Source organism: Ranitomeya variabilis, chromosome 3 (genome assembly GCF_051348905.1).
Source record: "Ranitomeya variabilis isolate aRanVar5 chromosome 3, aRanVar5.hap1, whole genome shotgun sequence".
NCBI classification, from domain to species: Eukaryota; Metazoa; Chordata; class Amphibia; order Anura; family Dendrobatidae; genus Ranitomeya; species Ranitomeya variabilis.
In genome coordinates, this window is record NC_135234.1 from 509,267,085 (window position 1) to 509,283,953 (window position 16,869).

The following is a 16,869-nucleotide window of genomic DNA, read 5'->3' on the forward strand; positions in this document are numbered from 1 at the left end:
AGAAAGCAGGCAAAGTTTTATACAGCGCAGTATTCAGAGCACTGCTAGATCTGCAGTAGTGAAAACAGAGTGTATCAAAATGACACATGCAGACCAATAAATGACACTGGAATCAGGGACTCAACCCTAGAGTGCGTGTCCCTTGCCATTTACTATTCACAGGACATCAACAACATAGATTTAAAATAAAACTGAAGCAAACCTGAAAAATTCCATAAAGGAAAATCCATATCCATGCTGTTCTGCAATCCCAGCACATACAACATTCGCTGATGCCCCAATTAGTGTTCCATTTCCTGCAGGTAGAGAACATGTTCAGTATATCAATATAAATAAATGAGTGGTTTGAGCCAATAAAGTAGAAAATGCCTAATTCCTTCCTACTCTTAGATTATTAGATAAAATCATCTATCCAGCATGAATACTTTTTCTATTAATTTACTAATTTGACTTCTCATAATGCAATTGAGCACAATGAATAATTGCTAAAGAAAAAGATCTTTATCTCAAATTCTAGATTCAACCATTCTTGAGGCATCCTCTTTATATCAACCACATTGCACACCTGACCAGATACTGAAAATACATCCTCATGGATTCATTTTTTTTCTGTTCTTTTACACAAACCATATAACCTAATATAGTTTGGCAAGTTAAAGATTTTCCTGTGCCCATGTGGATATCCTTTTAGCACTTGGAGACTGGGCTTTAAGGAGCAGTCAAAAGAGGGGAGGCACAGTGGTTCTCCTTACCCCAAAAAATTCAAGGTGCAAAGATGATGGCGTCTGTGTTCTCGAATAAGGAGGGTGTGCTGTTAGTGGACTACCTTCAAAAGGGTTCCACCATCAAGGTTCCACCATCAAGGCTTCCACCAGTGCAAGGTATTACACTGAACTTTCGGACCAATTGAGGGCAGCTCTGAAGGCCAAAAGGCGCAGCAAGCTATCCAAGGAATTTTGTTCCTGCAAGATAACGTCTCCGCTCACACTGCAAAAGCGACCAAGGCAAAACTGGCGGAGCTAGGCTTCCAGCTGGTTGACCACCCACCTTATTCGCCAGATCTAGCTCCCTCTGACTATCATCTTCTTCCAAACCTGAAGAAACACAGCATGGGGTACCAAATATCACACAATTTCTGTTGCCATGGATGTTACGGATGCCTGGTTTGAGGCACAACCAAATTCCTTCTTTTTGCAAGGCTTACAGAACTTGGAATACTGATGTAAGAAGTGTGTTGACATCAGTGAAGAGTACGTGGAATAAATTTAAAGTTTCATCTACCTATCTCGCTTCTTTCTGGATAAAGCCCAAGACTTATCAGCAGCCCCTTGTATTGTCTGTGTGACAATATGGAAGATTGATGCAAATCTATCAAAAGTGTCTAAAAGATCATTTATCTTTGTTGCCCATTACAACCAATACCAGAACAGCTTTCTTTTAACCAAAGCAACTTTAGAAGTGAAGGCTGAACTCTGATTAGATTCTTTTTAGCAATTTTAATAATTGAGGCCCATTAAGTCTAGACCGTAAATAAGAATAAATTGAGGTTATAAATATAATCCTGTGGTGTAAGATTTTTTTGAACCAGTAAAAAGTAAAAATTTACATAAACCAAATAAAATATATGGGAAGCTTACAGAAAAATGTTGTGCTTCACAGATAATTGATATATATAGATTTTATTTTTGCCTTGGATTCTATGTTTTATGGCTGCTCAGTTGTACAGTCTACTTCCGGTAACAATATTGAGCAGCAACATCAATATGAATGTTTACACGAAAAAGCAAAAATGCTAGTACTGCTGTTTGCTAAAAATTTCCATAATTTTACTAAAGGTTTTTGACCAACATCTACCTATTTTTGGGCAAATAACATTTTTTGATCACTTTCTATTCTGATTTTTGGGAGGCAAAATGAAAAAAAAATTCAGGAATTGTTTTTTTTTTTTTTTTATGCCGTTCACCATGTGGTAAAAGTGATAAAGCAGCTTTATTCTTGGGGTCAGTAGGATTACAGCGATACCACATTTAGATTTTTTTCAACCCTAACTTTAGCCTAGGCCCTAACTTTAGCCCCAACCCTAACTGTAGCCCTAACCCTAGCCCCACCCCTAACCCTATCCCTAGCCCCAACCATAACCCTAGCCCCTAACCCCAAGCCTAACCCCAACCCCAACCCTAGCCCTAACCCCAACCCTAGCCCTAACCATAGCCCTAACCCTAGCCCTAACCCTAATGGGAAAATGGAAATAAAGTTTTTTAATTTTATTGTTTTTCCCTAACTTTGGGGGTCATGAAGGGGGGTTTGATTTACTTTTATAGCGGGTTTTTTAGCGGATTTTTATGATTGGCAGCTGTTACACACTAAAAGACGCTTTTTATTGCAAAAAATAGTTTTTGCGTCTCCACATTTTGAGAGCTATAATTTTTCCATATTTTGGTCCACAGAGTCATGTGAGGTCTTGTTTTTTGTGGGACGATTTGACATTTTTATTGGTAACATTTTTCGATTTTTCGGGCACGTGACATGTTTTGATTGCTTTTTATTCCGAATTTTTGAGGCAGAATGACCAAAAACCAGCTATTCATGAATTTCTTTTGCGGGGGGCGTTTATACCGTTCCATGTTTGGTAAAATTGATAAAGCAGTTTTATTCTTCGGGTCAGTACCATTACAACGATACCTCATTTATATCATTTTTTTATGTTTTGGAGCTTTTATACAATAAAAACTATTTTATAGAAAAAATAATTATTTTTGCATCGCTTTATTCTGAGGACTATAGCTTTTTTATTTTTTTGCTGATGATGCTGTATGGTGGCTCGTTTTTTGCAGGACAAGATGACGTTTTCAGCGGTACCATGTTTATTTATATCCGTCTTTTTGATCGCGCGTTATTTCACTTTTTGTTCGACGGTATGATAATAAAGCGTTGTTTTTTGCCTCTTTTTTTTTACGGTGTTCACTGAAGGGGTTACCTAGTGGGACAGTTTTATAGGACGGGTTGTTATGGACGCGGCGATACTAAATATGTGTACTTTTATTTATTTTATTTATTTAGATAAAGAAATGTATTTATGGGAACAATATTTTTCTTTATTTAGTAATGATTATTTTTTTTTACACATCTAAATATTTTTTTTTTAAATCATCACATTGTCCCGGGGGAAGGGACATCACTATATAGTGACAGATTGCTGATCTTACACTTTGCAGAGCACTGTGTCAGGTCAGCGATCTGACGTGCACTGCTCGAGGCTTACAGGCCACGTAAGCCACCTCCCTGCAGGACCCAGAAGTAGCCCCGCTGCCATTTCGGATCCATGCCTGCAGGGAGGAGACGCTCGAGCACATTGCCTTGTACCTAGGGTCTCAGGAAAGCCCGCAGGGAGTTCCCTCCCTGTGCAATGCTTCCCTATGCCCCGGAACACTGCGATAATGTTTGATTGTAGTGTTCCAGGGGTTAATGTGCCAGGAGTGGTCCATGAGCACGCCTGGCACATAGTGCCGGATGTCCGCTGCAATAGTCAGCTGACACCCGGCCACGATTGGCCGCGCTCCCCCCGTGAACCCGGCCGATTGCATATGACATACTATCCCGTCACTGGGAATTAAGTCCCAGGTCACCTCGACGGGATAGTACGTCATATGGGATTAAGGGGTTAAACTGAATTTGTATTTGGACTGTATTTTACTTCTAGATTTTGGCGTGCAGATGTAAAAGAAGCATTTAATTTTAAACAGATTAAACAGATTTCAATCAAAGAATATTTTATAAATGCTGCAAAGTTATAGATACTAGATTTTTTGAAGCTTGGATTGAATCTTATTTAGGGCATTGCAGATAAAAAGATTAATATTCAGAATTTCTTCTTTTTCGAAACTGCAGTACATCAAATTACCAGTGACCCAGGTTTTCTATAGCCTGGAGGCATACTTTGTTCATGAGCATTAAGCCATTCAGTGTTCTGAATGTTATTATATTGGAAGTCCATTTTTTTAAAGTATCAAATGCAAAATCAAGGATAATTCCTGCTGTCTTAAGAGCCGACTACTGCACCTACTATTAAATATTACTTTTTCTTAAGAGTAAAATATGCAAGTTTTAAATGCACAGGAATATGCTCCTAAAACAAAGTAACATTTATTTAAGGCAAATGCTTTGTAATTCTAATACAAATTATATTCATGCAAAATAATAATCAAATAAAAATTTACTTTTCAATGCAGTAGATCATAAAATTAAGGATTTGCATTTACACTACAATGTATGTAAACCATTAAGGGGAATTAGCATTATGCAATTAAATTATATATTTGGATTCCTTTCTTACTAAAGTAACTTTCACAATAGAGTATATGCTATTCAAATAATTTCTTTAGAAATCAAAATAGGCATGTAAGCTGCACTACACACCTAATGTACATGCAACTGCGATCACAAGCCCTTTAAAAACATGGCTTTCCTTCTAGATTAAATACAATATTGAATATAGAAAGCAAAAAATAAATAAAATGATACAATTTAAGAAAGTTTATACTGCATGACTTTTCTACTTTAACAACTTTATTCCTTTACTATCAATTAAGGAACAATATTTTATAAAACCATACTAGTGCAAAACCTTTGCCTTTACTTGTTTTTCTTCCATTTACCAATCTGAACCTTCTGGCAGGGAGCTTGTGGGTTAATTCCTAATATTGCATTTAATGACCTCCCTGCTTTGAGTCTTGGGGTATTGTCTTACATTGTTTAAACACCTCGTTCTCTGCTTTCAGTGCCAGTTAGAAGTTTAACCTGAACCTGGTTCAGTTCTAATTCTTAAGCTTTTTTGATTCTACATGTGATAACTAGTGTTGAGCGATACCTTCCGATATTCAAAAGTATCGGTATCGGATTGGATCGGCCGATATCCAAAAAATATCGGATATCACCGATACCCAATAGCAATACAAGTCAATGGGACACAAATATCGGAAGCGATCCTGGATGGTTCCCAGGGTCTGAAGGAGAGGAAACTCTTCTTCAGGCTCTGGGATCCATATTCATGTAAAAAATAAAGAATAATTAAAAAAAAAATATGGATATACTCACCCCTCCGACGGACCCTGGACCTCAGTGATGCAAGCGTCTGCCTCCGTTCCTAAGAATGCAGTGAGTGAAGGACCTGCGATGACATCGCAGTCACGCGCTGGTAACGCGAACAATCACAAGACCGCGACGTCATCGCAGGTCCTACACTCACTGCATTCTTAGGAACGGAGGCTGCCGGTTGCACCGCTGAGAGCCAGGGGCCGTCGGAGGGGTGAGTGTTATGGTTCCCAATGGCAGGGGAACATCAGAAGCATAGAAAAAACGGACAAGCTCTCGGGTGATGGAAACTAGAGCTGACCGCGATGCTAAACCTATACACACAACTAATAGTAGCCAGGGAACGTACCTACGTTTTTGCTAGACATCTCGCACCAGCCGGAGAGCTAACTACCCCTAGTAGATCAAACAGTCCTGGCTTGCCTCCAGAGGAAAATCCCCCACAGGAGATAGTAGCCCCCCACATATAATAACGGTGAGTTAAGATGAAAAGACAAACGTAGGATGAAAGCAGATTTAGCACAGTGAGGCCCACTAACTAGATAGCAGAAGGATACAATAGTGGACTTCGCAGTCAGCTACAAAACCCTATCAAATACCATCCTGAAATTACCTTAAACTCATGTGCCAACTCATGGCACCGGAGTGGCAATTTCAGCCCACAAGAGCTTCCAGCTGCAGAGAATCACATAAGTGCAAACTGGACAAAAGATACAAAAATAGACAAAGGACAGAAATGTCCAACTTAGCTGGTCAGCAGACTGGGAGCAGGTACATGCAACAGAAAGACTCTGGTTACATTGATGGCCGGCATTGGAATGACTGAGGAACAAGGCTAAATAGGAAACTCCCACATCCTGATAGAAACAGGAGAAAAGCTCAAAGACACCAGTACCACAAGCGACCACTGGGGGAGCCAAATAACCGAATCACAACAGTACCCCCCCCTTAAGGAGGGGGCACCGAACCCTCACAAGAACCACCAGGGCGATCTGGATGAGCCCTATGAAAGGCACGGACCAAATCAGAGGCATGAACATCTGAAGCTGAAACCCAAGAATTATCCTCCTGACCGTAGCCTTTCCACTTAACCAGATATTGAAGCCTCCGTCTGGAAACACGGGAGTCCAAGATTTTCTCCACCACGTACTCCAATTCACCTTCAACCAGCACAGGAGCAGGAGGCTCAACAGAAGGCACAACTGGCACCTCATACCTCCGCAATAACGACCGATGGAAAACATTATGGATAGCAAAGGATGCTGGGAGGTCCAAACGAAAAGACACAGGGTTAAGAATTTCTAAAATCCTATAAGGACCGATGAACCGAGGCTTAAACTTAGGAGAAGAGACCCTCATAGGGACAAAACGGGAAGACAACCACACCAAGTCCCCAACACGAAGACGAGGACCAACACAACGATGGCGATTAGCAAAATGCTGAGTCCTCTCCTGGGACAACTTTAAATTGTCCACCACCTGCCCCCAAATACGATGCAACCTGTCCACCACAGTATCCACTCCAGGACAATCCGAAGATTCCACCTGACCAGATGAAAAACGAGGATGGAACCCTGAATTGCAAAAGAAAGGGGAAACCAAAGTGGCAGAACTGGCCCGATTATTAAGGGCAAACTCTGCCAACGGCAAAAAGGTGACCCAGTCATCCTGATCAGCAGACACAAAACACCTCAAATAAGTCTCCAAGGTCTGATTAGTACGCTCCGTCTGGCCATTCGTCTGAGGATGAAATGCAGACGAAAAAGACAAATCAATGCCCATCCTGGCACAAAACGCCCGCCAAAATCTGGACACAAACGGAGATCCCCTGTCAGAAACTATATTCTCCGGGATACCATGCAACCGAACCACATTCTGAAAAAACAGAGGCACCAACTCAGATGAGGAAGGCAACTTGGGCAAAGGTACCAAATGAACCATCTTAGAAAAACGGTCACACACCACCCAGATGACAGACATTTTCTGAGAAACAGGGAGATCAGAAATAAAATCCATAGAGATGTGTGTCCAAGGCCTCTTAGGAATAGGCAAGGACAACAACAATCCACTAGCCTGAGAACAACAAGGCTTGGCCCGAGCACAAACATCACAAGACTGCACAAAAGTACGCACGTCCCGAGACAGGGAAGGCCACCAGAAGGACCTAGCCACCAAATCCCTGGTACCAAAAATTCCCGGATGACCTGCCAACGCAGAAGAATGAACCTCCGAGATGACTCTACTGGTCCACTCATCCGGCACAAACAATCTACTAGGCGGACAACGATCAGGCCGATCCGCCTGAAACTCTTGTAAAGCACGTCGCAGGTCAGGGGAGACAGCAGACAATATCACCCCATCCTTAAGGAACCCGTAGGTTTAGAATCACCAGGGAAATCAGGTTCAAAACTCCTAGAAAGGGTATCTGCCTTCACATTTTTAGAACCTGGCAGATACGAGACCACAAAATTAAACCGAGAGAAAAACAACGACCAGCGCGCCTTTCTAGGATTCAGACGTCTGGCCGACTCAAGATAAATCAAATTCTTGTGATCAGTCAAGACCACCACCTGATGTCTAGCACCCTCAAGCCAATGACGCCACTCCTCGAATGCCCATTTCATCGCCAAAAGCTCCTGATTACCAACATCATAGTTTCGCTCGGCGGGCGAAAATTTTCGAGAAAAGAACGCACAAGGTCTCATCACTGAACCATCTGAACTTTTCTGTGACAAAACCGCCCCCGCTCCAATCTCGGAAGCATCAACTTCCACCTGAAAAGGAAGTGAAACATCAGGCTGGCGCAACACAGGGGCAGAAGAAAAGCGGCGCTTAAGCTCTCGAAAGGCCTCCAGAGCAGCAGGAGACCAATCGGCAACATCAGCACCTTTTTTAGTCAAATCAGTCAAAGGCTTGACCACGCTAGAAAAACCAGTTATGAATCGACGATAAAAATTAGCAAAGCCCAAAAATTTCTGAAGGCTCTTAAGAGAAGTTGGCTGCGTCCAGTCACAAATTGCCCGAACCTTAACAGGATCCATCTCAATAGAAGAAGGGGAAAAAATGTACCCCAGAAAAGAAATCTTCTGAACCCCAAATACGCACTTTGAACCCTTTACAAACAGAGAATTGGTCCGCAAAACCTGAAAAACCTTCCTAACCTGTTGAACATGAGACTCCCAGTCATCCGAAAAAATCAAAACGTCATCCAGATACACAACCATGAATTTATCCAGATATTCACGGAAAATATTGTGCATAAAGGACTGAAAGACCGAAGGGGCATTTGACAAACCAAAAGGCATTACCAAATACTCAAAATGGCCCTCGGGCGTATTAAATGCGGTTTTCCACTCATCCCCCTGCTTAATTCGCACCAAATTATACGCACCACGAAGATCAATCTTAGAGAACCACTTAGCTCCCTTAATGCGAGCAAATAAATCTGTCAGCAATGGCAAAGGATACTGATATTTGACTGTGATCTTATTTAAGAGTCTATAATCAATACAAGGTCTCAAAGAACCATCTCTTTTGGCTACAAAAAAGAACCCTGCTCCTAAAGGAGACGAAGAAGGACAAATATGTCCTTTTTCCAAGGACTCCCTAATATACTCTCGCATAGCAGCATGTTCAGGTACAGACAGATTGAATAAACGACCCTTAGGAAATTTACTGCCAGGAATCAGATCTATGGCGCAATCACAATCTCTGTGAGGGGGAAGAGAATTAAGAGTAGACTCCTCAAAAACATCACAATAATCAGACAAAAAAGCCGGGATCTCAGAGGGAATAGATGAAGCAATGGAAACCAAAGGTGCGCCCCCATGATTTCCCTGACATCCCCAGCTTAGTACAGACATTGTTTTCCAGTCAAGGACTGGGTTATGGGTTTGCAACCATGGCAATCCCAGCACTAATACATCAAGTAGATTAAACAACACAAGGAAGCGAATCACCTCCTGATGGTCTGGAGTCATACGCATAGTCACTTGTGTCCAGTATTGTGGTTTATTACTAGCCAATGGTGTAGAATCAATACCCTTTAAAGGTATAGGGACTTCCAGAGGCTCTAGATCAAACCCACAGCGCCTGGCAAAGGACCAATCCATAAGACTCAAAGCGGCACCAGAATCCACATAAGCATCCGCGACAATAGAAGATAACGAACAAATTAAAGTCACAGACAAAATAAACTTGGACTGCAAAGTGCCAATAGCAGAGGATTTAGCAACTTTGTTTGTTCGTTTTGAGCATGCTGATATAACATGAGTTGAATTCCCACAATAGAAGCACAACCCATTTTTGCGTCTATAATTCTGTCGTTCGCTTCTGGACAGAAAACTGTCACATTGCATACTCTCTGGTGCTTTCTCAGAAGACACCGCCAAATGGTGCACAGGTTTGCGTTCCCGTAAACGCCGATCAATCTGAATAGCCATTGTCATGGACTCATTCAGACCCGTAGGCGTAGGAAACCCCACCATGACGTCTTTTACGGCATCAGAGAGCCCTTCTCTGAAATTTGCCGCCAGAGCGCACTCATTCCACTGAGTAAGCACAGACCATTTTCGAAATTTCTGGCAATATATTTCGGCTTCATCTTGCCCCTGAGAGAGGGCTATCAAGGCCTTTTCAGCCTGAATCTCTAAATTAGGTTCCTCATAAAGTAACCCTAAGGCCAGAAAAAACGCATCCACATTGAGCAACGCAGGATCCCCTGGTGCCAATGAAAATGCCCAATTTTGAGGGTCACCCCGCAATAATGAAATCACAATTTTAACCTGCTGTGCAGGATCTCCAGCAGAGTGAGATCTCAGAGAAAGAAACAATTTACAATTGTATTTAAAATTCAGAAAACAAGATCGATCTCCGGAGAAAAACTCTGGTATAGGAATTTTAGGTTCAGACCGAGGAGCATGTATAACAAAATCTTGTATATTCTGAACTTTAGCAGCAAGATTATTCAAATTTGTAGCCAGACTCTGGAGATCCATATTTCAACAGATAAAATCTGAGCCATTCAGGGGTTAAGAGGAGAGGAAAGCAGGAGACTGCAATTAGAGCTGGAGTGCAACTTCAGAGGGAGGGAAAAAAAAAATTTCACACAGTTCCTTTTCTCTCCTGCTTCAGCCCATAGATTAAACATGTTGGCCGGCCATACTGTTATGGTTCCCAATGGCAGGGGAACATCAGAAGCATAGAAAAAACGGACAAGCTCTCGGGTGATGGAAACTAGAGCTGACCGCGATGCTAAACCTACACACACAACTAATAGTAGCCAGGGAACGTACCTACGTTTTCGCTAGACGTCTCGCACCAGCCGGAGAGCTAACTACCCCTAGTAGATGAAACACAGTCCTGGCTTGCCTCCAGAGGAAAATCCCCCACAGGAGATAGTAGCCCCCCACATATAATAACGGTGAGTTAAGATGAAAAGACAAACGTAGTATGAAAGCAGATTTAGCACAGCGAGGCCCACTAACTAGATAGCAGAAGGATACAATAGTGGACTTCGCAGTCAGCTACAAAACCCTATCAAATATCATCCTGAAATTACCTTAAACTCATGTGCCAACTCATGGCACCGGAGTGGCAATTTCAGCCCACAAGAGCTTCCAGCTGCAGAGAATCACATAAGTGCAAACTGGACAAAAGATACAAAAATAGACAAAGGACAGAAATGTCCAACTTAGCTGGTCAGCAGACTGGGAGCAGGTACATGCAACAGAAAGACTCTGGTTACATTGATGGCCGGCATTGGAATGACTGAGGAACAAGGCTAAATAGGAAACTCCCACATCCTGATAGAAACAGGTGAAAAGCTCAAAGACACCAGTACCACAAGCGACCACTGGGGGAGCCAAATAACCGAATCACAACAGGTGAGTATATCCATATTTTTTTTTTTTATTCTTTATTTTTTACATGAATATGGATCCCAGGGCCTGAAGGAGAGTCTCCTCTCATCCAGACCCTGGGAACCATATGCACCGCACACGCCGAAGATGACTGGGAACTTATAGGAACTTCCGATATCACAAAAATATCGGATCTCGGTATCGGAATTCCGATACAGTGAATATCGGCCGATACCCGATATTTGCAGTATCGGAATGCTCAACACTAGTGATAACTAGTGATGGACGAGCACTAAAATGCTCAGGTGCTTGTTGCTCGGGTCGAGCAAATTGGAATACTCGGGTACTCTACCCGAGCACCAAGCTGAATGTAAGTCTATGGGAAACATGAGCATTTTTACCGCGATCCTCCCCGGGGTCCTATTAAGGTCTAAAAACATCTGAAAATGATGGAAACACTACTCAAATGACATATGAACATCATGGGGATCTCCCCTGGAATCATTTCTGACTCCTAAGTCACAGCTGTAAACAATGTTGTCAGAGTTTCACGCCATTTTTACAGGCGCACCAAAAAACATACAAAAACGAAAGCAAAATGGATTTTGCTGGGAAATATGTTAAGGAATATCTTTTCCAGGGTAATGAATTATATAAAGCAAAATAAGTAACCCCAACCAAAAACGTTCCTCCACCACTTGGGCTATGTTCACAAGCAGCGTTTTTGATGCATTTTTCAACTTTTACATTGCTTTCAACCAATACAAATGCATTCACTGGGAAATGTCATTGTAACATTTAACAACCCTAGCTGGCCATGTGTTGTGTGACACATAAGGAGAAACATCTGGTTTTATTTATGAAGGAGGGACTCAAAGTCACAGCCTATTTTTAGAGGGGCATCAGATGGATTTAATGTTCTTAAAGGGCCATTAAACAGTGTGTCTCCTATACTGTTAATGCCTATGCAGTGAGTGGATGGGCTGCCAAAAATTATGATGCACTCCAATACCCTTTTCATGAGACGTACAGGAGGGCCTCCTGAAAAAATGTTGCAATGAATGCAAGGCCTGCCCTGCCCCAAAGTTACATGCATCCCAATAACCGCTTCTGCAGACGTACTTGAGGGCCTCATGTCAAAATTGTTAGAAGAAAGTGTGTCTCCCATACTGTTTTCTTATGCATTAAATGCAAGTCCTGGCCTGTCCCAAAGTTACAAGCACCCCATTAAGCCTTTCAGCAGACGTACTTTACTGCCTCATGACAAAATTGTTCCCATTTGAAGAAATTGTGTCTCCCATACTGTTTTCTTATGCATTGAATGCAAGGCCTGCCCTGCATCAGTGTTACATGCACTCCAATAACCATTTGAAACCACGTACTGTATGGCCACATGAAACAGAAGTTCACATTATTATTTATTTATTTATTTTAATTACCCTAAATTTTGTCCATGAAGTGAATGCAAGGCCTGGGTCTTATAAAAAAAATTGTCACATTAAAAAGCAGCGCTTCACCTATACTTGGAATGCCCATACACTAAGAGTAGGGGCTAACAAACATTTCCCCCTGGGGGGTACACTTTTTTTATTATTTACGGGCATCATAACACCCTTGCCCAAAAAATTGAGTGACTGTTGCAACACGGAATAACTTCACCCTAGTTCTAGTGGTGGTGCCTGAAGATACGTGGAGGATGTCCTCATATGTCTCTATTCCCAATTTAAAGGAGCGGGTCTCCTACATTTTGAATGCCCATACACTAAGTGTATGGACTGAAACATTTCCCCCTGGGGAGTAAAAATTTTTTGGTTTCAAATTAGTAACGGGCATTATAAAAACACCCTTGCACAAGAATTGAGTGACTTTTGCATCACGGAATGTGTTTGCCCTGGTGTTATAGTGGTTGTGGATGAAGAGGATGAGGATAAGGAGGAGGATAACACCAAATAGACAGAATCAGGAAGCGTATACCCTTGTGTGGTTGTGAAGAGGTGCATGAGAATGGTGGTGTATAGAAGTCTTGCCCAATCCAACCCTTGTTCATTTTTATAAAAGTTAGCCTGTCAGCATTTTCAGTTGACAGGCGGATGCACTTATCAGCTATAATTCCGCCAGCGGCACTAAAAACCCGCTCTGACAGAACGCTAGCAGCAGGGCAGGCAAGAACCTCCAAGGTGCAGAGAGCCAGTTCATGCCACATGTCCAGCTTGGATACCCAATAATTAAACGGCACAGAGGAATCATGGAGGATGTTTGTACGATCCCTCAGCATCTTCTCAAACATTGCACTTCTTGTGACAGCACCCCTTGCCTCTTTCCGGCACGATGGGAGGGTCTGAGAAAACTGTCCCAGAACTTTGCCACTGCTCCCCTGCCTGTGCTGGATTGTACTTATGTCTCTCTCGCTTGGACTCCTTGGTTTTACAACAAACTCTGATGTCTGCTGCCAGCGTTCTCAGATGGGATTTTTTTTTTTGTAATTCTGCTACAAGGGCCCTCTGGTACTGCAACATTTCAGTACACCTGTCTGCCTCTGGAAGAAGAGATTGAAAGTTATCCTTGTACGTGGGTCTTTAAGTGTCACCAACCAGTAATGAGTGTCACCGAAAATTTTAATAATGCGAGAGTTACAGAAAATGCAGCGCAGCAGTTAGCCATGCATGCTAGACTGCTAACAGGCAAGACTTCTGTGTCCTCACCAACAGGATGACTGACCATGCTGTCCTCCTCCTCCTCCTCCCTGTCCTCCGGCCATCCACGCTGAATAGATGGTATGACAGTTGTGCTTGTAGCACAATCTATAGTGCATGAAAGTAGCTCCTGTTCTTCCTCCTCATTGTCTACCAATCCATGTTGGGATGACCTGAGGCTGGGCTGTGTGTAATCACCCTGTATGGTTCCTTGCTCCATGTCCTCGTGTTCCGCCTGCAATGCATCCTCTTTAATTGTGAGCAGAGAGGTTTCAGAATGCAGAGAAGTGGGATGGTGATGCTAATTATGGCATCATCACCGCTCACCATCTTGGTGCAGTCCTCAAAGTTTTGGAAGATGGTATATATGTCTAACATCCATGTCCACTCCTGAGGTCTTATGTGTGGAGTCTGAACTGAATAATGATGGCATTGTTGATGCTGATAGTCGTCAACTGCCCTCTTCACCAGTCAGTGAGCCAGAAGCTGCAAACACTGCTGAAGCACGGCAAGGGCGGCTGAAGCTGTAGCTGACTTTCTAAAATGGGCAGACAGGTGGCGTACATTCACTAGCAGATCCAGCAGCTCCAGGTAGCTTTTCAGAAAACGTTGAATGATGAGGTTAAGCACATGGGCCAGGCAAGATACGTGTGTGAGCTCACCTTACCTCAGAGCCGCCACCAAGTTCCCGCCATTTTCACACATGACCATACCTGGCTATAGGTTCAGCGGTGTCAGTCAAAAATCTAACTGCTCTTTCAGCACTATCCACAACTCTTCAGCATTGTGCAGTTTGTCACCTAAGCAGATCAGCCTCAGCACAGCCTGTTGCCGCTTGGCTGAGGCAGTGCTGCAATTGCTGCAGTGCTTCCCGCTTCTGACTGATGTGCTCATTTCAGAGATGGAGGCTGAAGAGGAGGAGGAACAGAAGGTGCAGGAGCTGTAGACTGTAGGGACAACTCTGATTGACATAGGGCCCACAATCCTATGCGTTGGGAGGATGTGTTCCATCCCAAGGTCTGACTGGGTCCAGGTTTCCACTATGTTAACCCAGTGTGCCATCAGTGAGATGTTCCATTCCTGCCCACAAGCACTTGTCCATGTGTCCGTGGTTTGGTGGATTTTCTCAGTAACACTATTGTTGAGGGCACAGGTTATGTGGTGGGACACATGCTGGTGTAATGTTGGTATGGCACACTGGGAGAAATAGTGGTGACTGGAGAACGAGTACCTTGGGACATCCGCTGCCATCAGGTTGCGGACAGCTTCCGTCTCAACTAGCCTAAAAGGCAACATTTCAAGATTAAGCAGAGGAGAAATGTGAGAATTTAGTACTGTGGTCTGTGGGGCATTGGCTGCGTATTTATGCTTGCATTCCAAAGACTGGGGTATAGGCAACTGAAGGCTGCGCTGGGACAAGGACGTGGACGGGCTTGATGATGATGCTAGTTGATTGTGGGCAACAACAGGTGCAGGGCATGAGGCATCTTCGCATGCACCATGGACTGGGGGTTGGCTTGTATTCAAAACAGTGGAAGAAGCAGTGGTATCACCTGCAGACAGTGTTCCTGGTCCTGGAGCCTGGGGTTCAGCCCACAAAGATGGGTGCTTTGCTGCCATGTGCCTGATCATGCTGGTGGTGGTCAGGCTGGCAGGTGCTGGAAATGGCCTGTTTGGGGTTATTGTGAGAGTCTTTAAAAAATAACCAGATTCAGGAAGATGTAACAGATGGAATGGAGACTTCTGTCATGTTGTTGTTGTTATGGGGAACGGATGCACACCTTCTGTCTGCAGCCACCACACTGCTTCTTCCTGCCTGTTGGGGTGCTATGTCTCCTTCCCCATATGTGCTGCTGTCCTCGCCCTGCATGTCTTCCTGCCAAGTTGGATCAGTTACAATGTCATCCACCACCTCATCTTCCACATCTGCACCCTGCTAATCCTCCTGACTTTGTCAATTGTGTCTCATCATCGTGCACCTCATGACACTTTCCCACCATCGTCTTCATGTGACTGTGGCTGCTCAAATCCTTGGACACCGCTACATGCGATCTCATCTTGCCCCTCTACAAGTTGACCGGCCATGAGTCCAGAATCTTTAAAGGGAAAAGTGAACAGCTCTTCGGAGTGTCCAAGTGTGGAATCAGTTGTCTCAAGGCACTCGGCATGGTGGGAGGAAGGAGGATCTTGGTGAGTAATATGTGGTCCAGACTCACGGCTACTCAGACTTGACCATGTGGAAGACTTGGTGGTGGAAAGTGACTGGAAGCATTATCCGCTATCCAACCAACAACCATTTCACACTGATCTGGCTTCAATAGTGGTGTGCTGCAGTCCCCTTGAAACTGGGACAGGAAGGTCAAGCGAGAAGATGTGGGCCTTTGTTGTGGCCCACTTTCAGCTTGACCACGGCCTCGGCCTCTGCATGCACCATCAGCATCACATCCACTTCCCCGTCCCTTAGGGCCTTGCCCACTTTAAAAGGACTACCGAAATATTTTAAAAGTTCAAGACTAATGGATTAATTTTGAGAAAACTTATATGTGATCAGTGTGCTGAAAAAACACACTTAATTCAATTGAATATTGGTAATTTTTTTATTTTGTTTTTAACAAATTTTATTAATAGCTAGGGTGAGGCACACCAAAACCAGTTCAAAGGAGCACAGAAATGCAATAATTTTAACCCACAAATATAGGAGGCGTCTGACAGAGAAACCATAAAGTTCAATATGTGGTCTTTTTTTTTTTTTTTTTTTTTTTAAAGAAAATTACTGTCTCGAAGTAGGCTAACACAATGCCAAAAGAGTGGAATGTATGCCTGAAAAGCAAGTATTTTGAGACTACAGATAGACTGGGCATCTGACTGAGATAACAGACTGTTTCAATATGTGGCCTGGAGTTTTTAAGAAAGTTAACCCTAAAATACTGTATAGACCAAGGATAGTAGACAGACAAAAAAGTGGAACATATGCATGAAAAGCAAGTATTTGGAGACCACAGATAGACTGATCAAAATGTGGCCTTTATTTTTTTTGGCCCACCAAAATTGTGTCAATAAGTAGGCTATGACAATAAAAAAAAAAATTGGAGTACTAAAATTGTAAAATATTTAGTGCAATGATATGTGATACGTGTGTCGTACAAATCACAGTGATAAATATAAGAACTGTAGCTAAATATTTTTGGGCCAGCTACAGATTTTTGGTCAGCAAAATGGTGTCT

At 42.9% G+C, this 16,869-nt stretch overlaps 1 protein-coding gene across 4 annotated transcripts in view; it reads right to left on the bottom strand.

Moving 5' to 3' along the window:
• The window catches only part of OCA2 (OCA2 melanosomal transmembrane protein), a 685,962-nt gene that overhangs the window by 72,889 nt on the left and 596,204 nt on the right, over window positions 1-16,869 (bottom strand). For all 4 annotated transcript variants that reach the window (XM_077296885.1, XM_077296884.1, XM_077296887.1 and 1 more), the window contains one exon: window positions 203-296. In XM_077296885.1, the coding sequence (XP_077153000.1) occupies window positions 203-296 (94 nt within the window). The remainder of the gene's footprint in view (window positions 1-202; window positions 297-16,869) is intronic.